The 21,177-nt window shown below is 38.4% G+C and overlaps 2 protein-coding genes across 3 annotated transcripts; one reads left to right on the top strand and one right to left on the bottom strand.

The window, feature by feature from the left end:
* Positions 1-628: 628 nt before the first annotated feature.
* Positions 629-3,685, top strand: LOC105702542 (transmembrane emp24 domain-containing protein 6). Its single transcript, XM_012430186.1, has 4 exons — positions 629-1,025; positions 2,062-2,258; positions 2,385-2,451; positions 2,540-3,685. Exons 1-4 carry the CDS (start codon positions 837-839, stop codon positions 2,768-2,770), a joined length of 684 nt encoding a protein of 227 aa, XP_012285609.1. The 5' UTR covers positions 629-836; the 3' UTR covers positions 2,771-3,685.
* Positions 3,686-3,803: 118 nt separating this feature from the next.
* LOC105702541 lies at positions 3,804-19,973 on the bottom strand (the record flags this gene model as incomplete). Of its 2 annotated transcripts, none has more annotated exon segments than XM_023432754.1 (11): positions 3,804-4,712; positions 4,906-5,222; positions 5,305-5,499; positions 5,698-5,859; positions 5,988-6,101; positions 6,182-6,533; positions 6,974-7,070; positions 7,156-7,253; positions 7,798-8,340; positions 18,016-18,152; positions 19,111-19,973. In XM_023432754.1, coding segments are annotated over 11 exon segments (3,099 nt in total), but the record flags the coding sequence as incomplete, so codon positions are not given.
* Between the last annotated feature and the right edge of the window lie 1,204 nt (positions 19,974-21,177).

Below are 21,177 nucleotides of genomic sequence, written 5' to 3'. Positions count from 1 at the left end.
CTTGTCCAGAATTATAATTCAATAACTATAATCAGAGATATCGTTATGTCTATAACTTCTTATTAAGAGAATACAAAATTTCACTTTTCTACAACAAGTTTATTCTCTCCTTCACTAGACTCTGGTATTTACGAATAAAATAGTTTCCATTTTAAATTTTCGCGCTCGATTCGCGACTCCATGTTTAGTCAATATAACATTTATGGAATGCTACGATTGTAATTCCACAACAGTTTAGAGCTTTTCGGCAAAGCTATCGAAGTAATAAAATATATCCTCGCCTAAAAGTCGATAATCTTTACTTCCAGTTATTCTAATGAAAGAAATACACCTTCCGGAATATATTTTGGATTACCGAGTCGTTGCGCGCCATCTATTTGAGAGTATCAGAATTTGAACGGCACAGAATTCCCAGTAGATAAAATCCATTATCTACGTTCTCTTACACCCTGAAAATAATGAAAATTAAAATCCTTAAAGTAAAACACATCCTAGATGCAATATATTCTCAAATGTTAAGGATAAAAAGGAAATTAAATTACCCCATAACGTGCTTATCCCTAGTCAACAATTTGAACTCGGCGCCGATCCAAGATGGCGTCGTCGTGCGTCACGTGGTCACGTGCTCCAAAAACCGGTCTCAGCGTGGCTCAACCTGTCACCGCGCGTCGCAGGGTGCACACAGGTGGTCAGGTGAGAATTGAGCCGAGTCGAGCCGAAAAGTAGCGCGAGTGAAAGCAAGACCTGGCGCAGGTTAACCGATCGGTAGCCGGGAACGGTCGCTGGCCACGGAAAAGGAGAAGAAAGCGAGAGGGAGTAATGGTGGACGCCGCGCGATGTCATTAACCGTCAGTCTTCTGGTTCTCGGGGCTCTTTGCGTTTTCGCGAGCCCCGAGACAACTCAGTCATGGTACGAGTCGTTGCCGGCAGTCGCCATGGACTACAAGGTGCACATTGACCCCGGAAAAGAGGACTGCTACTTCCAGTACGTTAACCCAGGCGCGACCTTCTACGTCAGCTTCCAGGTAACCCTTCCCTTCACTCCTTAGGATTTTTGAGTCACATTTCGCTCCGACATTTCAGCGTAGGCTTATGAATAACCTTGAAAAGTGAGAAAATAGGTTAAGAGAATTTAGCAGGGGTGACGAAGAAACTTTTGAGTATCTCTAATCTTGGAACATATGGGAGCGCAGTGTGCAGCGTGGCTGTCATCAGGTGGAGGCGGCGCTCGCGCCGCGGTGGAAAAAATTGGAACTACTGGCGGGAGTTTTGAAAGGGTGGAAGTCAAGAGAGTGGCAAGCTGAACTAGAAAAATATCCTCGATTCAAAATCCAATAAAATATATGTCATTTGACGCGTTTTTACGAGAATTCAGTAGGATTACTTGCAATTGGTGCAAGTTTAGGTTAGTCATTCAATTCTAATAAAGACTCGATGAAATAATCACTTTAAATTGTCTCACTACACCTGCGTAGGTAGCATTCTACTTCTCTTACTTTGGTTTCTGTAAATTTAATGTTTTACTGAAATTCTTCGTGGAATTCAGTAAAAAAGTGATGAACTCACTATCGAAGTCAATTTCATTTTCTAAAAATGTTGCCAGTTGATTTAGCTGCTGTGAGGAGTAAAGCGATACCTATATTATGAAACTATTTTAAGTGAATTTTTAATCAATTGTGTAATTTCACCGAACTTACGCCATTGTGAGTAGTGCTACAAAATTCTCCTCGTTGAAACCTATTGATCGATACAATTTTGTTGAGTTTTAGAGCAGAGATATTTTTGTAGTCGAGCTGAAAGGAGAGATATGTACTTTCGTTTCTCAGAATTTCTTCAGATTAGTGTTTGAGTTTTTACATAAATATTTGGATCGTAGAAAGAGTTTGATTGTTTCTTTAATCAACAAATTCACAATTCAGATATTCTGATATCAAAGTTTTAAACAATTTGTTGGTCTATCTATGAAAAGTAGGAAGCTCAATGTGGTACCGATAGATTCAGAACTTGAATTTGCAGCTCGCTTGATTTGCTGTTTTATGTAAAGACTCATTTTTAATTCAGGTACTTCGTGGAGGAGACGGAAAGGCAGGCTTCTCGGTAAGGAATCCTATGGGAGAGATTGTACATCCATATCAATGGCGAACCAGTGCCGATTATCAGGATCAGTCGATGACGGGTGGCTACTATGGCGTGTGCATCGACAACCAATTCTCTCGATTCGCTGCCAAGCTTATCAATCTTTACCTCACTGTCATTAGGTTTGTAAAGAATTATTGTAAAGTAATTGCTATTTACAATACACTATATTGTCTTCTAAGCCAGAGACACCAACAAGAATTACTTATTTGATGCTATTTGTTAATTGCACTTATTTTTATATACAGGTACGATCAATGGGATAAATTTCGCCTAGAACTGGAGGAACTAAATCTCTCCGTAGAGAATTTTACGGTATGTCAACAGTGTGCTTCTAATCTTTAATTCCTACGTTATGAGTATGTTCTACGTTATGTAATCATGTCGATTTCTCTTCTTACAGAACACTATAGTCAATGTAGAAAGGAACATCAACGAGATGCTGCAGACTCAACATATATCTCGAAGTCGGGAAGCTCGAGACATGAATCTCTTACTCGACAACAATTCTTATGTGCAGAAATGGTCGATCGCCCAAATGATCGTGATCACAGCGACCACTGTGCTACAAGTTTATTTTGTACGAAAGCTATTTGAGGTGAGGTCTTCCGGCTACTCCAGAGTCCGAATTTAAACTCAGCCAGTCTCTATGACAAATCACTTTTCGCTTTGCACTTTGACACAAATGACAGGCTGTGCAAGTACAACTTCAATGAAAAATATTGCGATCCATTTCAACAGAACACATTTTACGACACTTTGGTATTTTTCTGCGAATATTTGTGTACCTTGGTACTTTACTATTAATAGCAAAGTGCAATGTGAAGAGTAAATTGTCTCTGGTGGAATAGAGATCGACTGAGAGCTGCAATTGACAGTTCGTTAAAATATGTAAGCATGCAGACTGCGATACGCTCGATCAATGATCCAAACAAACCTATCATGTGTATAGAATTTGTAAAACGATTTATCTCTCCTGTGGTAAAACGCTCCCGCAATCGAGAGCGATACTTTAACAAGACTTTTAAAAGAGAACCTTATAGTTGAACAAATGTTTAAATGTTTATTTACACGTTGAGCACGTATTACCAAAAGGACTTGATTTTAAAACAAAGACTGCATTTACTTAGTTTGGATAGATCAAATGTAAAGCATTTTCTTTTTGCAAACTCCATGGACTTACATGCTTCCTCTTTGCGTTAACTGGTCACTACTCATGCGTACAGAAACATATTATGAGGTGACAGTATATTTTTGTCTTTGAAAACAAGAAGCAGGGTATCATTCCAATGCCTAAACTAAGGCCAATGGCAATTGTACCATTTCAGTGTCACATTTATTTTATATCAATAATCATGCGAGAACAGTCTCGGAAGAGAGGTTATATACATATATATATATATTTATATTTATATAGAAAATATAATTATAAACACAACCGCCTAGGTACTATTTCTAAGATTAAGATGTACTCAAAGCGGTATACTTTTGTTACAAATCTCATTCCTTATGCATATTATAGATCGACAATAAATAAAGTTTCGTAAAACTTCGCACCTTCCTTTGCCACAGTGATAAAACGTGAACCCATTAAGTCAACGAATAATACTAATGCGAGTACTTAAATGCCCTGTTACGTATATACAGAGAATCGATAAAAGTTTCAACTACATAACAGTAATTCTGCACGAAAAAAGAAAGTATGAATTTCACCAATTGAGTTGCGTGAACCAGTGACAGCCAACGAAATGCACTTTAATACTGTTTAAATAATTGCAGGGAACTTCTGGGTGGACTTGAACTTCTAATTAAAACACTTGCATAGAATCACGTGCTGTACAGCGTAAGGTACATACGTTTCAGTCTCTGTACAGTGCAGTGTTACGAAGAAGCGTGTCTTTAACCTCACTTAACCTCACTTTTACTTAACCAGTGACTCTCATCAATGAATATCGACGGATAACGGCAGCCGGACATGTAAATTGGCAGTATTAAATAGGATTTATTAATTAATCTATCGAGGAAAGCTTACCCGTTAACTTTCCTCCATACCAGAATAGATGCGACAGCATTTGATGTTAACTCGTAACTTGGTCAGAATATATTTTCCTAATTTTTTGGAAATGTTTTTATATAGAAATATTTGTATACACCTATAATATACATATACATAATGTGTTATGAAATACAGCCGACCAGGTTAGAGTTTTCTTGCGGTAAAAATAATATTCACTGTGCAGTGTACAAACCATTGTATGCGATGTCAACCAATGCAGTTTTTTCCCTCGAAGAGTAATCCATGGACCGTAAGGAAAATTGACTAGAACGAGTCTGACGACGTAGCTTCCTTGAAACTCACGGAGTGTGAACGACGAAAGATTGTTTGGCCCTTCCCTGCAAGACACTGCCTGTGAGTGCCAAGAGTCGATGCCGTTGTCTGAGGTTCCTGGCTCGAACATGTTCCGAAGCAACTTCTTTGGCATAGTTACCAGGAAACCAGCCCTGCTGACCATCCAGCAACTTCTCGCCATGGTACCAGCCATCAGCCATTTTCCGAAGAACGTTAATTACTTCCCCTGTACATCGATATCACATTAGATAAAATGAAATAATATGTTCGACATCTAAATTACCAATCGGTGTATTGAATATTTTCTTGATTGAAAATGAATATATGTATAAAATTTACAACTGTATTTTCTAAGCTGAAGTTCACTTTGTTAATTTTCACTGTGTTAATTTGCAAAACAAAGTGATTAAAAATTGTACCAGGTTGCAGAGTTAATTCATCCGGTTGCCTCGGGGAATAGGAATACAAGGCCATCATCTGGGGACAGTCCCATGTCTCGTAAAGAGTCTCTCCGACAAGGCAAGGCTTCGGTGGAGAGACTGCATCGAGCCATCGTTCCTTTTCTGTATCACTTTCGCAGGTCAAAATATATTCAACCTGTCGACTGGAAGAGTTCTCCAGAAGAGTTAGCATCATTGCATGTCTCCCTGTGAAGGGTGAATCCTCCGAAACAGACTCCAAGGCCACGAGATTTCTCTTACAGGTATCCACGACAGTGTAGGTGTCATCGTGGCTGCTGCATCAAAGAAATTTCAATGGTTAACTTTTTTCTTTTATGAAAGTGGGGTTTTTCTAGTATTTAGAATTTCCTTACGTACTTTGATTTCAGTTTGGCGACTAGAAGGTAATCCGTCAGCAGGAAAAGATGCAGCTGCACCTTATGGTACTTCCTGCCAAATGTTAATTTGTATTCTGTGTCTGACCTCGATGTCAATTGCACCACTGGTCCGCTTCTCACTAAAAACCGGTCCCTTAAGACAACTGGCGTAACTTTCTGGGAGTATTCCAATTTTCTGTGAGAATAGATATCACTGTTTAATTGACAAACACTCTAGAGAAACTCTCATGAAAAAGAAAATAAGAACTTTGAGAGAGTGGTTCCGAAAAGTGCAACCTATACATTGAAACGACACTACGATGTGAGGTAAGATTCATCAAAACAGGTTTTACACAACAAGGCGAATCTACTATTGTCCTTTCTTCTCACTAACCTCGCCAAAGCATCCATCTCGATTTTCTGTCCAGCGATCCTAGCTCCTTCGTTACATTCTGCGACGACACTGCTTAGGCTCGATAAAACCTTTTCCCATCTAGGTCTCTCCTCGTGATCGGTAGGGAGCTTCGTTAAGACAGCATCAGCCAATAAAGGCAATCTGAAATAGAATGGAAATGTTTAATCGAGCAGAGTCTATTTATTTGTTGCTTCGATCCTTTCTGTGATCTACCGGTCTCTCCGCACCAGATCCTAAAGTAACAAACAGGGGGAAATAGGTTATCCTACCTCGTCACTCTCTGCATCGGCAGCATTAGAAAGGAATGCAGCGACAAATTCTGACATGCAGGGTGCAATTCTATGCGAGATACCGTTTCTGCGAACTTTGAGGTTTTTCTTGCCCTGCAATTGGATATTCTTTAACATCGATTCGTAGAATGCATAACTTATAATTTCAAAGGTTTAATAAACGTTTAGGTTACCTCAGTTCTTTAAGAGTCGTATCTATGTTAACTTGATTCGAGCAATAGTCAACGTAGGCTTTGCAGCTGGCTTCAGCATGTTTCGTGAGGACTTCGGGCAGACCTTTCAACATCGGGTCAGCTCTCCAGATAATTTCAAGCTCTGCCAGGAGTTTTGCAGAGGAAGCAGCAACCCTGGCAATGCCTCCAAAGAGCTTTTCCTTTTCTGCAGAGGTTAGGATTTCGTTAACCAGCTCGTGGTTCTCTAGGAACTCGTCCTGTAAAACCCTCAAGGAATTCAAGTAGGAAGCTTCAGAGGTGACAACTTCAAACTTTGCTTCTTGGATTTTCTTCTGCTCCAAGGTGAGACTCTCTGAAATATTAGGTTATGATTAACTAACCTCTTTCATGTTTCTTCGGTCAAAAGTTTAAGGTGAAATGAAAGGGTCATTCTATATATATATACACACATCAAAATATTTATGAAACTTTTCTCCAAACTGGATGCACCGAATCGATAGAAACATTGGCATGAGATTATGGAGGTCCTAAAGAAGAACGTTTGCTCATGAAATTTCATTTTTCATAAACAATTTTTTTTATTTAGCCCAGATTAGAACCAAGAATACATATATATATTTTTTTCAAATTTTATGGGCACCACGTTCTTCCTTAGTACCTCCATAATCACGCATTGAAGTTTCAAATGATTCACTGCACCCAGTTTGGAGAAAAGTTTTATAAATATTTTGACGTTTTATATGTCTAGAATGACCCTTTCATATCACCTTAATAATGTTTAAAGATAATTACGCAGAAGCCCACTGTGGATCACTTGAGGAGTCTGACACCAGAGAGTTCGATGGCCTGGCTTTGCCAACTCCGTTGCTGCTGGCATTGTTTCTTCCACCTGAGAGAATAAAGGATTTGCAAGGTAAATAAAATTTAGGAGTAATGACAGAAATCATGGAATTCTTTTACGTAACATCGTGTACCTCTTCGTAACCATCTGAATCCGATTCAAAAGCTACTCTGGCAGCTGCAGCTGCATAAAATTGATAGAGTGGCTCCTCTGCAAGGACCGTGTAATGATCTGTTATAAAGGAAATCATGGGATTAGATTTAGAAATATAATAGAGTGCATAGATGCAAAAGTTTCGCCAGCCTAAGGTTTAAATAGTTGAAAAGAGGAATTTTTGACAAACACGACTATAAATTCAGTGGCACGATATACAATATAATATAATAATCTCCTCTGGACTAGTAAAAGCAATGTAAAAGTATAAAACCTCTGTCAGGCTTCTGATACCAGAAAGTGAAATTCCCATGCTTACGATCACAGTTAACCTAACAAATTTCTGAATACCATAAATTCCAAACAATTAATATCCTTCCCTTGATCTTTGACAATATCAAAAAAGAGGATTTTCCATGTTTACAGTCACAGTTAAACCAACACATTTACAAGCAATTCCAAACAATACTCTCTGTCAGGTCTTCGACGATACCAAAACCAGCTTATGATCACAGTTAACCTAACAAATTCACAAATCCTATAAATTCCAAACAACTGATACCCACTATTCCACCTTACAGATCAACAAATTAACATCAACATCTTGAAGCAACCAACCCACCTATACTAGCCCTCTCGGAGTACACCGAAGAGTCATCGTTATACAGCCCCACTTCGGAGTACCAATTGCTGCCGTTGTAGATCTCGTCCTTGGAGTCCTCCTTGGTTCTGCAGGTCCCATTTTCGCTTCCAGTGCCGCTGTTCTCCAGGTAGAAGGTCGAAAGGCCTGACAAGCCCTTCCTGAAGTGCTTCTTGAAGCTGAAGTACTTCCTGTGGTCTCCGGAGCCTTCGGAGCTCTCCTTCAAGGTCGAGTCTTCGACGGAGGTGTCCTGGTCCCCGGAGGCTCTTCGTCTCATCTTCCCCAGGCTGCCCTTGGTGATGCTCCAGGTCCTCCTTAGCATCCTCATCCGCTTCCCCAGGGAGTGGGTGAGACTTCCTTCTCTAGGAGGTGGCGGGGTTGGCCTCGAAGGAGCCTCCAAGTGAGGGAGAGACGTCTCTCCCTGGGTCCTGTCATTGCTGGAGTTTTCCGTCTCGGAATCCGTGCTGAAGTCGTCCGGTTGGAAAGGATACAGTGTCTCGTAGTTCCCGTCATCGGATGCTGCGTCTGCGGGACCAATAACTTAATTACCTCATTTTATAATTACATTGACAGAAAAATTAATTTCTAAACAAATTTAGTTACTTGAGCCTGTCTAAATATTTCTCGCTAAAGAAATCTCTTGCACGGAGAAAACGAAACAAAACAAACCCGTGCCTCTATTTTTAATCTACTTTATATGAGAAATAAATATTTGTCGAATTGAAGTGCCGCACTTTGGCGTTAAGTATTCGGTGCCGTTCGCGCATGCTTTTAAATGTATTTGGCGCGCAACTCTACCGAGTATCCGGATAAATTCCAGTCTGTCACAAGAATATTAATAATTCTTTCAAAGTATTTCACATTTCGAAGTGAATCAACTTTCCTTTTTAATACGTTTATTCGCAGAAAATGTCACAAGGACTAAAAGAGACTTGGCGAAGCTGAGCTCTTCAGAAAATTGAATATTCTTTGTAATTAGCCTTAATGTCATTCGATCTTATTTTATCGATAGGAGCCAGTAAATATATATTGACCCAAGAATTTATTTTTTCTAGAAAGTGATTTTTTCCCTAGGTGTACTTTCAACTGTAAGCATTCTACGATTTTAAGTCATACTGGTAAAAGTTAAGGGGCCGGTTGCGTCAACCGCAAATAGAGTGAAATTCCTTAACCGTGATTACTTAATCTCGGATTAGTGCAATTCGTATTACATCGAGAAAAACTGGCTAACCGAAAAGTTAAATCTGCTGTTAGGTAACCACCCGAAAGCGGACAATTAACTCTAATCACGCGTTAAGTAATCCTTGATTAAGAATTTTAACACAAATTATTGGTACAACTAGCCCAAGAAGTATTACAACGGAAACCATTGTCAAATGTTACATATGTAGACCCAAGGATCTAATTAATAATTTGCTTCTATTACCCTAACGATTTGGAGTCATACAGAAAGGATTACAGAGTATTACAGTAGTAACCGTCGTCACCCCGTTAATAAAAAAACTAATAAATTCATAAAACACGTACTGGAAGTTTTACACAGATAAACGCCTACACTGATAAAAATCGATGGAAATTTACATATATTTTCACATACCTCATAAATGAAGGTTTACATAGGAAAATATAAAATGTAAAAATAACGAATTTGAAAATGCATAAATGCACGTAGCATTGCATATTTATCGTATTAGTGCATTTTTACTTGAATTAGATGTAATATTACATTATAATTTTCATTAACTTAACTTAGATGCTGAATGCGATATTACGGAGACAATGTAATTTTACCGCAATTTATTGTGGCATCAAAATAGTCAATAATTGAGTATGTAAATTGACATGGGCATTATTATCAGTGTGGTCGCTTTATAAAATGACTATCCGGGTTGTAAAATAAAGCTGATTGAACGAAGATTTGACCATTTGGCCGTTTTACAAAACGCCGGATTTTACAATCTGCAAACGACATTAGCAGTCAAAGAGTTTATTGTTAGTCGTTTTATAAAACGTTTAGTCGCTATATAAAATGACTAACCGGGTAGTAAAATAAAGCTGATCAAACGAAGATTTGATCATTTGGTCGTTTCAGAACACGCCAGATTTTACAATCTGCAAACATTAGCAGTCAAAGGGTTAACGTTTATTGTTAGTCGTTTTATGAAATGCCTAGTCGTTTTATAAAATGACTATCCGGGTTGTAAAATAAAGCTGATCGAACGAAGATTTGATCATTTGGTCGTTTTAGAACACGCCAGATTTTACAATCTGCAAACATTAGCAGTCAAAGGATTAACGTTTATTGTTAGTCGTTTTATGAAACGCCTAGTCGTTTTATAAAATGACTAACCGGGTTGTAAAATAAAGCTGATCGAACGAAGATTTGATCATTTGGTCGTTTTAGAAAACGCCAGATTTTACAATCTGCAAACATTAGCAGTCAAAGGGTTAACGTTTATTGTTAGTCGTTTTATGAAATGCCTAGTCGTTTTATAAAATGACTATCCGGGTTGTAAAATAAAGCTGATCGAACGAAGTTTTGACCATTTGGCCGTTTTACAAAACGTCGGATTTTACAATCTGCATACGACATGGACCTTTAGTAGTCAAAGGGTTAACGTTTATTCCTAGATCTTCGAGGACCTGAAACGTAGCAGGACGCCTCCTGCGTGTCCCCAGCTTCGTCTGGACCGAGGACTCTCATCTGCAGGAATCCCGGATCGTCCTCGGTCCTGAGATCTCCTTCGGGCGCAGATTCGGGGAATGGAAAGGCTTCGGCTCTTCCGATAAGGAGAATCGATCCACCTCCAAGGCTGATCGCGACTTGAAATAACGATGCAAGGTCAGTTTGCGTCATCCCGTGGAAATATCTCCCGTGTCCTGGGACTTCTTGAGGCCCGACTTACCCTGGGTGTTGGGCCTCCTGAAGAAGGTCCTCGAGGTCCCTCTCATCTTCCCGAAAATACCCGAGAATCCGGGACATTTAGTGCCGACTGCCGGGAGGACTTGCGATTATTTCAAAATTATTCCGAATTTAAGAAACAGTCCCGCGGCCCATTGTTTCTTTTTCCTTTTCTCGGATAGACTTTCGGCGTCGAGTTGGAAATCCTTGGAGGTTTTCATGATTTTCCAGAAATTATTCCCGATCTTTTCGCCGCCCTTTGAAATTCACTCCGAGTCGTGTTTCTGGATATTCGATTTAATTGCATTGTTAAATATCGCTTCTTCACGGAAAACTACTTCTCCTTGCTTATTGTTTATTTCTTAATTGGGCATAGAACTTCTCCTAATAATTTTTTTAAAACAATTTCACCTATGCGAGGACATTTCGAGAACCTTATCGACTTTTAAAAATCCTCGAAACTATCCTTTACGATGCTATCTGAACATTGCTTATACTTTTCACATCATTAATAAATTAAGGACCATTACTGCAAATTTGTTTTAAACAATTTAAATTATGCGAGGACTTTTCAAGGACCTCATCGACATTTAAAACCCTGAAAATGATCCTTTACGATGCATCTAAGATGCTTTCTCAACGGTACTCAGACTTTTCACATCATTAATAAATTAAAGACCATTTCTGCTAATTTGTTTTAAACAATTTAAATTATGCGAGGACTTTTCAAGGACCTCATCGACATTTAAAACCCTGAAAATGGTCCTTTACTATGCATCTAAGATGCTTTCTCAACGGTACTCAGACTTTTCACATCATTAATAAATTAAGGACCATTTCTGCTAATTTGTTTTAAACAATTTCAGTTATGCGAGGACTTTTCAAAGACCTCATCGACATTTAAAACCCTGAAAATGATCCTTTACGATGCATCTAAGATGCTTTCTCAACTGTACTCAGACTTTTCACATCATTAATAAATTAAGGACCATTACTGCAAATTTGTTTTAAACAACTTCAGTTATGCGAGGACTTTTCAAGAACATCGCCGACTTCTCTCGAGCGTATCCGGCCTCGAAAACTGGTTTGGGAACCCACAGAAAGCACTGGTCCGCCCAGAAGGACCGGGGCATCAAGTCCGTCAATTTTCGCCCTTATCGTCCCCTTTCTTCCCTCGGGACCCCCCGAATAATTTTCCCCTCGTTCCCTGATGTTTTCCACGGGTTTTATACGATCCCGATTGGCGATTCTCCGAGGAACACGAGTCTGGGAAATTAATGTGCGAGCGCTCGCGTGGCTCGGCCGTGACTGAGAGCCGTAACGCGCTTTCACTCGGCGATGCTAAGGTGCATTCTCACTTATAGTTCGTTCAACGTAATTCAGGTCCTCCGTATCTGATAATACCCGAAAAAAAAATTATAAATAAATAATTAATACGAGGAATCATTTTAGAACGTATTTCTCAGAGCAGGCGCGCTTGCCTGCGACTTTGGAATTTTCATGAGGAATATTTATGAATCGTTCATAATTTTTATATCGTTCGTTTATTATAATCGTTCATATTTCGATGTTGCGAAATTAAGCGCAGGATTCTGAAGATTGGACGCGAAATTCTGAATGTTTAGGAATTTTTCTTGTTATTGTCTGTACACTATTTTAATAGGGAGTTGATTGTTAGTTATAGTTCTTTTATTGTTATATGAGGGTAAAGCCTTGAATTAATGTAAGGGGAAAATCTTGAGATTAAATCCGAGTGATGTCCTGTTAAGTACCTCGATTTACAGCAAAAATTATTAGGATATTTATGAATTTTTTAAATAATCTTTGTAGAAACATTTAGACATTCATGGATTACCCGTGACTATTGTTACATTAGAATTAGCCTTGGATGAAGCACAAGGAGAAAATGTTTCATTAAAAACTTAATTGAGAAATGCCACTTGGTTAAACGCTTCGATTTAATATGCGAAATGCATGAGAATCCTCTACAAAAGTTCTAATAATTTTTACTCATGGCTCTTGAAATTCACGAATTGCAAGTGCTTATTAATACACACGAATTGGCCTTGAACGAAGTATGAGGAGAAAATGTTTCAGGAGAGAAACCGAGCACTACCGACATCTGCAGATATCTCAGTACAGGCAGTGACTTTACCGACCTTATAGGTACACTTTATTCACTCTGTACAGAGTACTTCAAGTTATACGGAATTAATTTCCTTTTTACATTTGACTCTTCACAATGACCTAAAAGTGATTTAATTAAGCCCGGATTTAAAATGCTTCTGTAATCTTCGATTACACGGAAATGCCTTTTCTTTAATTATGTAGATAAGATTATTTATGTCTTAAATATTCCGAGCGTACACGTCATGCGCAAGTGCATTGTAAAAAGTGCAATTATCCATATATACGGCTATGAAATAGTCGCCTTTTATTTATGTTCGTGTTATTTTCAACAATTTCGTATATCCTGATAGATTTCATTTGTAATTCACTTATTTTGGGAATAGATTTAGGATGATTTTCTTTGAAATTAATTTTCTATGGTTTTATATCATATCGCAATTTTTCTTTAATTCGGTTTTAAACCATTCTCGCGGATGAAATTGATTTTGTATGGGAAGAATTTAAAATTCTTGAAGCCATTCGATGGTTACAAGCAAGTCCGTAATCATACTTACGATGACATCAGCACGTACGTAAAAGCAATTACGCACGTGCATACGTGCACGTACATTAAGTATTACAAGCACACGCGATAAGTGCAAACTATTCTTCAGTACTGTTAAACGAGAATTCTTATTCACGTTCAATTTACTCTTGTTGAGTAAATATATGTTAAAAATTATTTAAATCATTTTTCTATACGTTCATTATTACATTTATTGTTTTTTTTCTCTCAAGTGAAGCGATATTAGTATGCAAATAAACACGTATATGTATATACACTTGATACCACGTGACGAAAATAATAGAAGTACGTATTTAAATACTATTTACTTTTTGATACACAGCTTTCAATGACTTTCTATAGAAAGATGCAATTGATTTGAATATATAAAAAGAAATCGAATAGATATATGTATAATAGGTCTAATTACACTTTTATTCTTTTCATTTGCACCACAATATTTTACATAACCGCCCAAAAGTTGTTAATAAAATCATTTCGTCACGTCTATCAAATACTTGATTGTTCATATAATAACCATATTCTATGGTTGAGCCAATAAAAGTTTTATTGATTCAACCAAATATTTTTCAACACAAGTCATCATGTTCGCAAGAAAGGTACACATGTCCGTCATTGTACCAAATGATTAACAAAAACTCTGACCTAGTGATTATCTGCGATGTTTAGCCTGGTTATAATATTGGGGGTGATTTACCAAAATATTTCATGCAACTAATACAATTTATTCACCCAAAAGTCTTGTCACGATATCCAAATATTTAGTTATACGTATAATAACCATATTCCACGATTGAACGGAAAAAAAAAAAAAAGAAATTGTTTTGAACTAATTAAATATTTTTCTGCTTGTAGTCCTGATTTATAGTCTTTGCGAGTGCAATAATTTCCGATTGAGAAATTAACGTGAAAAGCAATTAACCTCTTCACCAACAATATCACGTGAGAGACGTCCCTAGTAGCATAGAATAATTTCTAAATATTTGTTTGTGATCTTCGCTAAATATCTCAAGCGACAGATTTTTTAAGATTTCTTGTAGGTTTCATTCGAAGATATCCGAAATATTTGTTGAAAATCTCATTGACATATTCAGTTTCAATCATTTATAAACATATATAGAAATTATATTTTTTTAATTAATGAACGTGTAATAAAAAATACATTTCTTTACTTCACGACTATTGTCCGACCCCTCATTTGGTATCAAAGAAACACGAGAAATTTGTCTAATATTTTCGTCCCGCTATTTCATTATAGGAGCAAAACGTGTGATTTTGATTTTAAGTATTTTTAAAACGTTTACAATGTATTCGGCGGATAATATTTAAAAAATACTTGTATTAAAATGAACGAAATATTTTGTATATCTGGTAGAAAAAGTATTATGAAAACACGTGGAGCTAATATTATATAAATATTATAGGGATAATATTCTAAAGTAAACGTTTGACAAATATTTCAAATGTCTGGTATTGGCAAAATGTACGATATTCGTTAAATATATAGAAAATATAGGAGAAATATTTTGTGCTACTAGGGGTGGTATATCAATGGGGTCAAATGTAAAGAAAACGTATGAGAGACGTCTGAGAATTTGAACGTTCAGCCAAAGTGTGAAAAAGCCCGATGTATGACCGACATTTTTTTTGCTTATGGCACGCGCTATTGGAATTTAAATCGTAAGGCAAGGGGTTAATAAAGTAAGGTATTGTATATCCCATTCGATACAAGGAAACTAACAATGCTCGATGGGAGTCTCTCGTATCAGAAGAGAGAAGCGAAATCCTATTCTTTTCACACGTGAGACGACATCGGGTACGCACGTAAGTGCGATTACGTACGCGGTACATGGCGATGAAAACATCAGAGGGAATAAGACTTTTACCGTGGCAAAGGTACGCGATCGCCATGCCGATTGCCGAGGAGCCGAATGCCGTAACGCAAAAATCCCAGGGAGGTTTCACAAGAGCGTTTCTTCCTCGGAAAACTGGACAATTGCCGGAGAAAGAAACAATCCGATTCCCCAACCTCACCGATGCGTTTTACAAGCCATCGTTGCAAGTCGAAACAAATAAACGAAAGTAATCCCCAAAGTAACGAAGTAAACTTAAGGTGACGTGAAACACGTCGAGGAACGTGACCGACATCGGTAGAAAAGGTTTTTCTAAATACCTACGTTGTCGACGTTTGTATTTATATCGACAGCCGTGTTGAATTATATTGAGTATTGTACTAAATGGCATACTTCATCTGTCGTTTCCGTACAATAATTATGAAGAAATCTAAGTAAAACTCCAGAAATCCCTGAATTCATGGTTTCTGAGGCCCTAATTGACTGCAGAGGGACCCCCTGCGCCATCTGTTATTTTTCGTGTCAATTAAATGTTCACTCCGAGGCCTCGTATTCCCATCGTTTTAGCATAGAAGCGCCCACAACACTTTTTTTGCCTTTATCCCGTTCAAATGCGAGTTTATCGATTACCAGAGTGTTTTAAATTGTCGTAAAATTGTCCTGACCCTTTCGGTTCTCATATCAGAGCCTTCGATTATTGTATATTGATCGAAATATGAGAGCTCGACGGCATTTTGGTTCTGGTCTGGGTTGATTTAAAAAATTAAAAAAAAATTCAAATTTTCAATGTGTCAGGACAATTCTTAGATGATCAGGAGTGATGTGTCAAAATTTCGGACAGTTTGGTCTAATACCCTTAAAAAAAAAAAGTGTTGTATTCGAATCGACTGATTTGAAGGGGGTTTCACTTTACCTTAAATATTATCATATTCATTTGCTCTCTTCGAGAAATTTTCTCATGAGATGTTTCATGCGTTTTGTGTAGCAAAATTGATCCCACGACCTGGCAGAGTTTCGCGCCAAGTGCACACCGTGACCCATGAGTATGCAATAGCGACGTTAATTCCCGACACTCGATGAGGCACATCGCCTCCGAAATCCGAGGAAAAAGTCCGAAAGGAGAGAAACTCGCTCGGTGAAATGCTCGATCCTACGAGACTAGCATAAGTTATGAGGCTGCTATGGGAGACAATGCGCTCATTATTCGGGGAAAAAGAAAAAGGAGTTCCTCGAGGCAATCCTCCTCGGCGTATCCTTCGGTTTTTCCCCGTCACGTTATATACATTTCAATTGTCCACTTCGATATCCCTTTCTACGCCTTGTAATCACTCTCGCGAGGGGACAATTACTGTCACGTGATCTCCGAAGGCCACGTTTTTTAAACAGAGATTTTCCTCGCATATTTTATTGCTCATTTTTACATACACCCGTCCCTCAATTTACACGGAATATCCATTCCACGTGGATTCGTTTTCGCCAGGAAAAACTGCAAAACCTAAAAATCAAACCTGTGCATACCTAATAACCGCATATATAGTTAATAATAATGAAAGAAGACTGCGAGTACATCTCGGTGATTACAAGATTGAAGAAATCTTTTAAACCAAACTCGAATCACTATCTCTTTACATTATTCTAAACAATGTATTAGTCTCCGATTTCCTCTACTTATATTTCCAGATATCGTGATATTTTGGCGAGTAGGGTACTTTGTATCTATTTTCTCCGTTATATCTTACGTTAACTTATCTTCTCCATTGCCTATACACCATTAATCACGATTCACAATTTTATATCTTACGAATTAATTAGATGCACGAATTAGAATGCGTTTGGCGCGAAACTCAGTCGAGACTATTTGCTTATCTGCGTCGCATAATGCATGGATTATATTTTGACAATAATTTAGGCCTGAAATACCCTGAGAAAGAAGTGTCATTGAACCAAAGAAATATTCCGAATAATATTTAACATTATATTACATTAATAATAATTCTGGATAATTAGTTAACCTAAATAAACTCGAATAAATCGGATGCAACGTTTATCCGGAATTATGACAATTTATTGGAGTCAAATAAATTATCATAATTCTAATAAGCAAATTATCTCTTCGGTTAAATGAATTCTTTTTCTCAGGGTTCAGTTATTAACTTACTTAAGGTGAAGTGAAACACGTCGAAGAACTTGATCGACGTCGATAAAGAAGAAGATAAAGAAGAAGAAGTCGTTTCCGTACAATAAATAACAAGAAATCGAGGTAAAACTTCAGAAATCCCCGGGATTCATGGTTTCTGAGGCCCTAATTGATTGCAGAGGACCCCCTACGCCATCTGTGATTTCCAGGTCAATTAAATTTTCACTCCGAGACCTCGTATTCCCATCATTTTAGCATAGAAGCGCATACAACACTTTTTTTTTACCTTTATCTCGTTCAAATACGAGTTTATCGATTACCAGAGTGTTCTAAATTGTCGTAAAATTTTCCTGACCCTTTCGTTTCTCATATCAGAGCCTTCGATAATTGTATATTGATCGAAATATGAGGCTAAGTTAAAAATTAAAAAAAAAAATCCAAATTTTGAATGCGTCAGGACAATTCTTAGATGATCAGGAGTGACGTGTCAAAGTTTCGGACAGTTTGGTCTAATACCCTTAAAAAAAAATATTGTATTCGAATCGACTGATTTGAAGGGGGTTTCACTTCACCTTAAGGATCTATTTTTATAAATTCTCGTTAATGTACTCACCAGAAGAGAAGGAATTTCGTTTCGTAATCCTGGCAGGACTCTTTTTCGAGGCCTTCGAGCGTTGTCTTCTCACCTTCCTGGACCACCTTTGGGCGAATTTCTTCTTGCCAGGTGTCTGTATCTCCCCGCTTCTAACACTACAAAAAAGATAAATGTACAACATCACAAAAGGGATGAATTTCCGGTAAATTTGATTACCGTATATTATGCAGAAAGTCTCTTCTAAACGTAAGTTGATAACGTATAAAGACCGTTATCAACCCAGGTAGCCGGAAAGTACGACGTCCTTTCTAACAACGGGACCTTTACAGTTTCTTCCGATCATGCGAACCGTATCAAGAATGGAGAAAATTGCAGCTGCAACTGCAGTCCAATAAACCGTAACGTAATTCCATCGAGGAACGTTCCACGTGGCGAGATTTCACCTTGTGCGATACCGCTGAATCGTCACGCCTGATTTTTACTAAAATCGAATTCTTTTAAACATTTAGCGGTAGAAAAATAACTAACTAACGTTTCCTATCTGCATTCTAAATAAACAATTAAATAGCAGTAAATAAATAACAAATTAGAGGTTAATACTAAATTAATTATTACACCGTAGTATTTAATCCGGCGCACACGCACGCCAAAATTTTTGTTTTTAGCTCGAACGACGCAAGATATGGAAAAAAGTTTCTAACGAAAGATTTGGAGAATGATATTCTCAACAACTTTTTCTTGAAGAATTTCTCCTTAAGGCGTACCTTTGAATGAGAAAATCGCGATTACACTTCAGTCTTCAAGGTCTCACGTAACCTAACCTCATAATAGATAACTCAATGATGGTAGCCTGATAAAACCAGTAGAATCGCCACTTGGAGCCCGAAATTTCCATTTTTCACTTAAACGAGGCATAATGTGAGAAAATGTTTCCAACAAAAGATTCGGAGAACAGTATTCTAAGCAACTTTCTCCTGAAAAATTTCTCTCTATCGCATACTGTTCTTAGTTTTCTCCGAGGAAAACCTATAAAGGGTTCTCCAAGCAAGAGAGAGAAGTTCTTTCAGGACGTCGAGCTCTGCACCGACTAAAGGAGCAAGGACACTCTCTCACCGTGGTCCATTTCTTCCAGGACCTCGTCCCTGTCCTGGGAGAGAGCTGGACGCATCCTCCAGGTCCTCCCACTCGGATTCCTTTCCGTTAGAGGACGATCCAAGTTGCGATCCACCGCTAGATCCTGCGTAAAGGCTGTTGACCCTTTCCTGGCAGGACTGGGAAGGCCTCACGTCGTCGTAGAGGATCTGCTCCCGATCCTGACGCTCCTCCACCGTGGAATAATCGTTCCCAATGGCGAGGTACTGGTCTTCAGGGTCCTCCTCAGGTATCTTGGAGACACCCTGAAGACCCTCGGACATCTTCACGACCCCCTGAAGATCCCCAGACCTTCTGGAGACACCCTGAAGACCGGAATCGAGGACGACCTCCTCCTTCGTAGGAGTCTTCGAGGCCACTCGAGGACTCTTCTCGCTCGTCTCTTCCAGGATTTCTGAACTCCTGGGCAGCACGTCGTCGTAGACCTTCTCCTCTTCAGGGTCGTCCAGGTTTCCTGGACCCTTTTTCACAGATTTTGGGGAACATCCAAGTACCTGAGGGTTTTTATTCTCACTAGAATTGATCCCTTCCGCGGATTTGAAGGACCTGGGCAGCACGTCGTCGTAGATCTTGTCCTCTTCAGGGTCCTCGAGACTGCCTGGAGGTCTTGGGGGTGATTCCTGGTACTGGGGTTTTTTATTCTCCGTTGAGGTGGCTTCTTTCGGAGATTCGAGGGATCTCGGTAGCACGTCGTCGTACACCTCGTCTTCTTCAGGGTGGTCCTCAGGGTGGTGAGAATCTCCTGGGGACTTCCTATCCTCCTTCTGGGACCGGGGACCGATGTCGTCGTACAGGTCCTCCTTGGAGTCGGCTCTGAAGAGGTCCTGTCAATTTTATAAAAATTAACATCTGCATTATTCTATAATTATTCCGAACTTCGCTAACGAAACCGATGAAAAAGAGATCAAAGCGAAGTCGAGGCGAGCGTAAAAGGTTTTGCTGTTACGGAAAGATGGACGATTAAATTTCTCGAGGAGAAAACTCGAGGATGATTTCCACTTATGAATATTTCCGAGCCAGGATGGTAATTACGGCAGGTGTGTCGCATCCCAAACGCACGAGACGACACGTCGAGGAAACTTTCTTTCTTGGAAGAGATCGAAAAAGTCTCCGGTCTTCGCGACGATCGTTTTTCACCCGACAATTGATCACCTCGGAATTTATATTTTATAGTTCACTTCATTTCCACTATTGAAACTGCCCATAAGAAAAAAAGAAGCTTAATGGAAACCCACGTTTAGGAATTTGTCAAAAGAAAACCCTCTTCAAGATTCCCTCTTTCAAGTTTTGCGCAAATTTAAGAGTGCTTCAGGTGATTGATTTGTTTGATTGTTACACTTTGCATTTTATAAATGATAAAAAATAAATTATACTTCGTGAAGGTTTTTCCCAGGCAGTTAACTGCTAGAATTGTTACTCTAATATATTTTAAATTGTCAAATAAATTATCATAATTCTAATAAGCAAATTATCTCTTCGGTTAAATGAATTCTTTTTCTCAGGGTTCAGTTATTAACTTACTTAAGGTGAAGTGAAACACGTCGAAGAACTTGATCGACGTCGATAAAGAAGAAGATAAAGAAGAAGAAGTCGTTTCCGTACAATAAATAACAAGAAATCGAGGTAAAACTTCAGAAATCCCCGGGATTCATGGTTTCTGAGGCCCTAATTGATTGCAGAGGACCCCCTACGCCATCTGTGATTTCCAGGTCAATTAAATTTTCACTCCGAGACCTCGTATTCCCATCATTTTAGCATAGAAGCGCATACAACACTTTTTTTTTACCTTTATCTCGTTCAAATACGAGTTTATCGATTACCAGAGTGTTCTAAATTGTCGTAAAATTTTCCTGACCCTTTCGTTTCTCATATCAGAGCCTTCGATAATTGTATATTGATCGAAATATGAGGCTAAGTTAAAAATTAAAAAAAAAAATCCAAATTTTGAATGCGTCAGGACAATTCTTAGATGATCAGGAGTGACGTGTCAAAGTTTCGGACAGTTTGGTCTAATACCCTTAAAAAAAA

The sequence above is a fragment of the Orussus abietinus genome, unplaced genomic scaffold (genome assembly GCF_000612105.2).
Source record: "Orussus abietinus isolate OABI.00-Male unplaced genomic scaffold, Oabi_2.0 scaffold422, whole genome shotgun sequence".
Taxonomy (NCBI): Eukaryota; Metazoa; Arthropoda; class Insecta; order Hymenoptera; family Orussidae; genus Orussus; species Orussus abietinus.
This window is presented reverse-complemented; position numbering and strand designations above follow the sequence as displayed.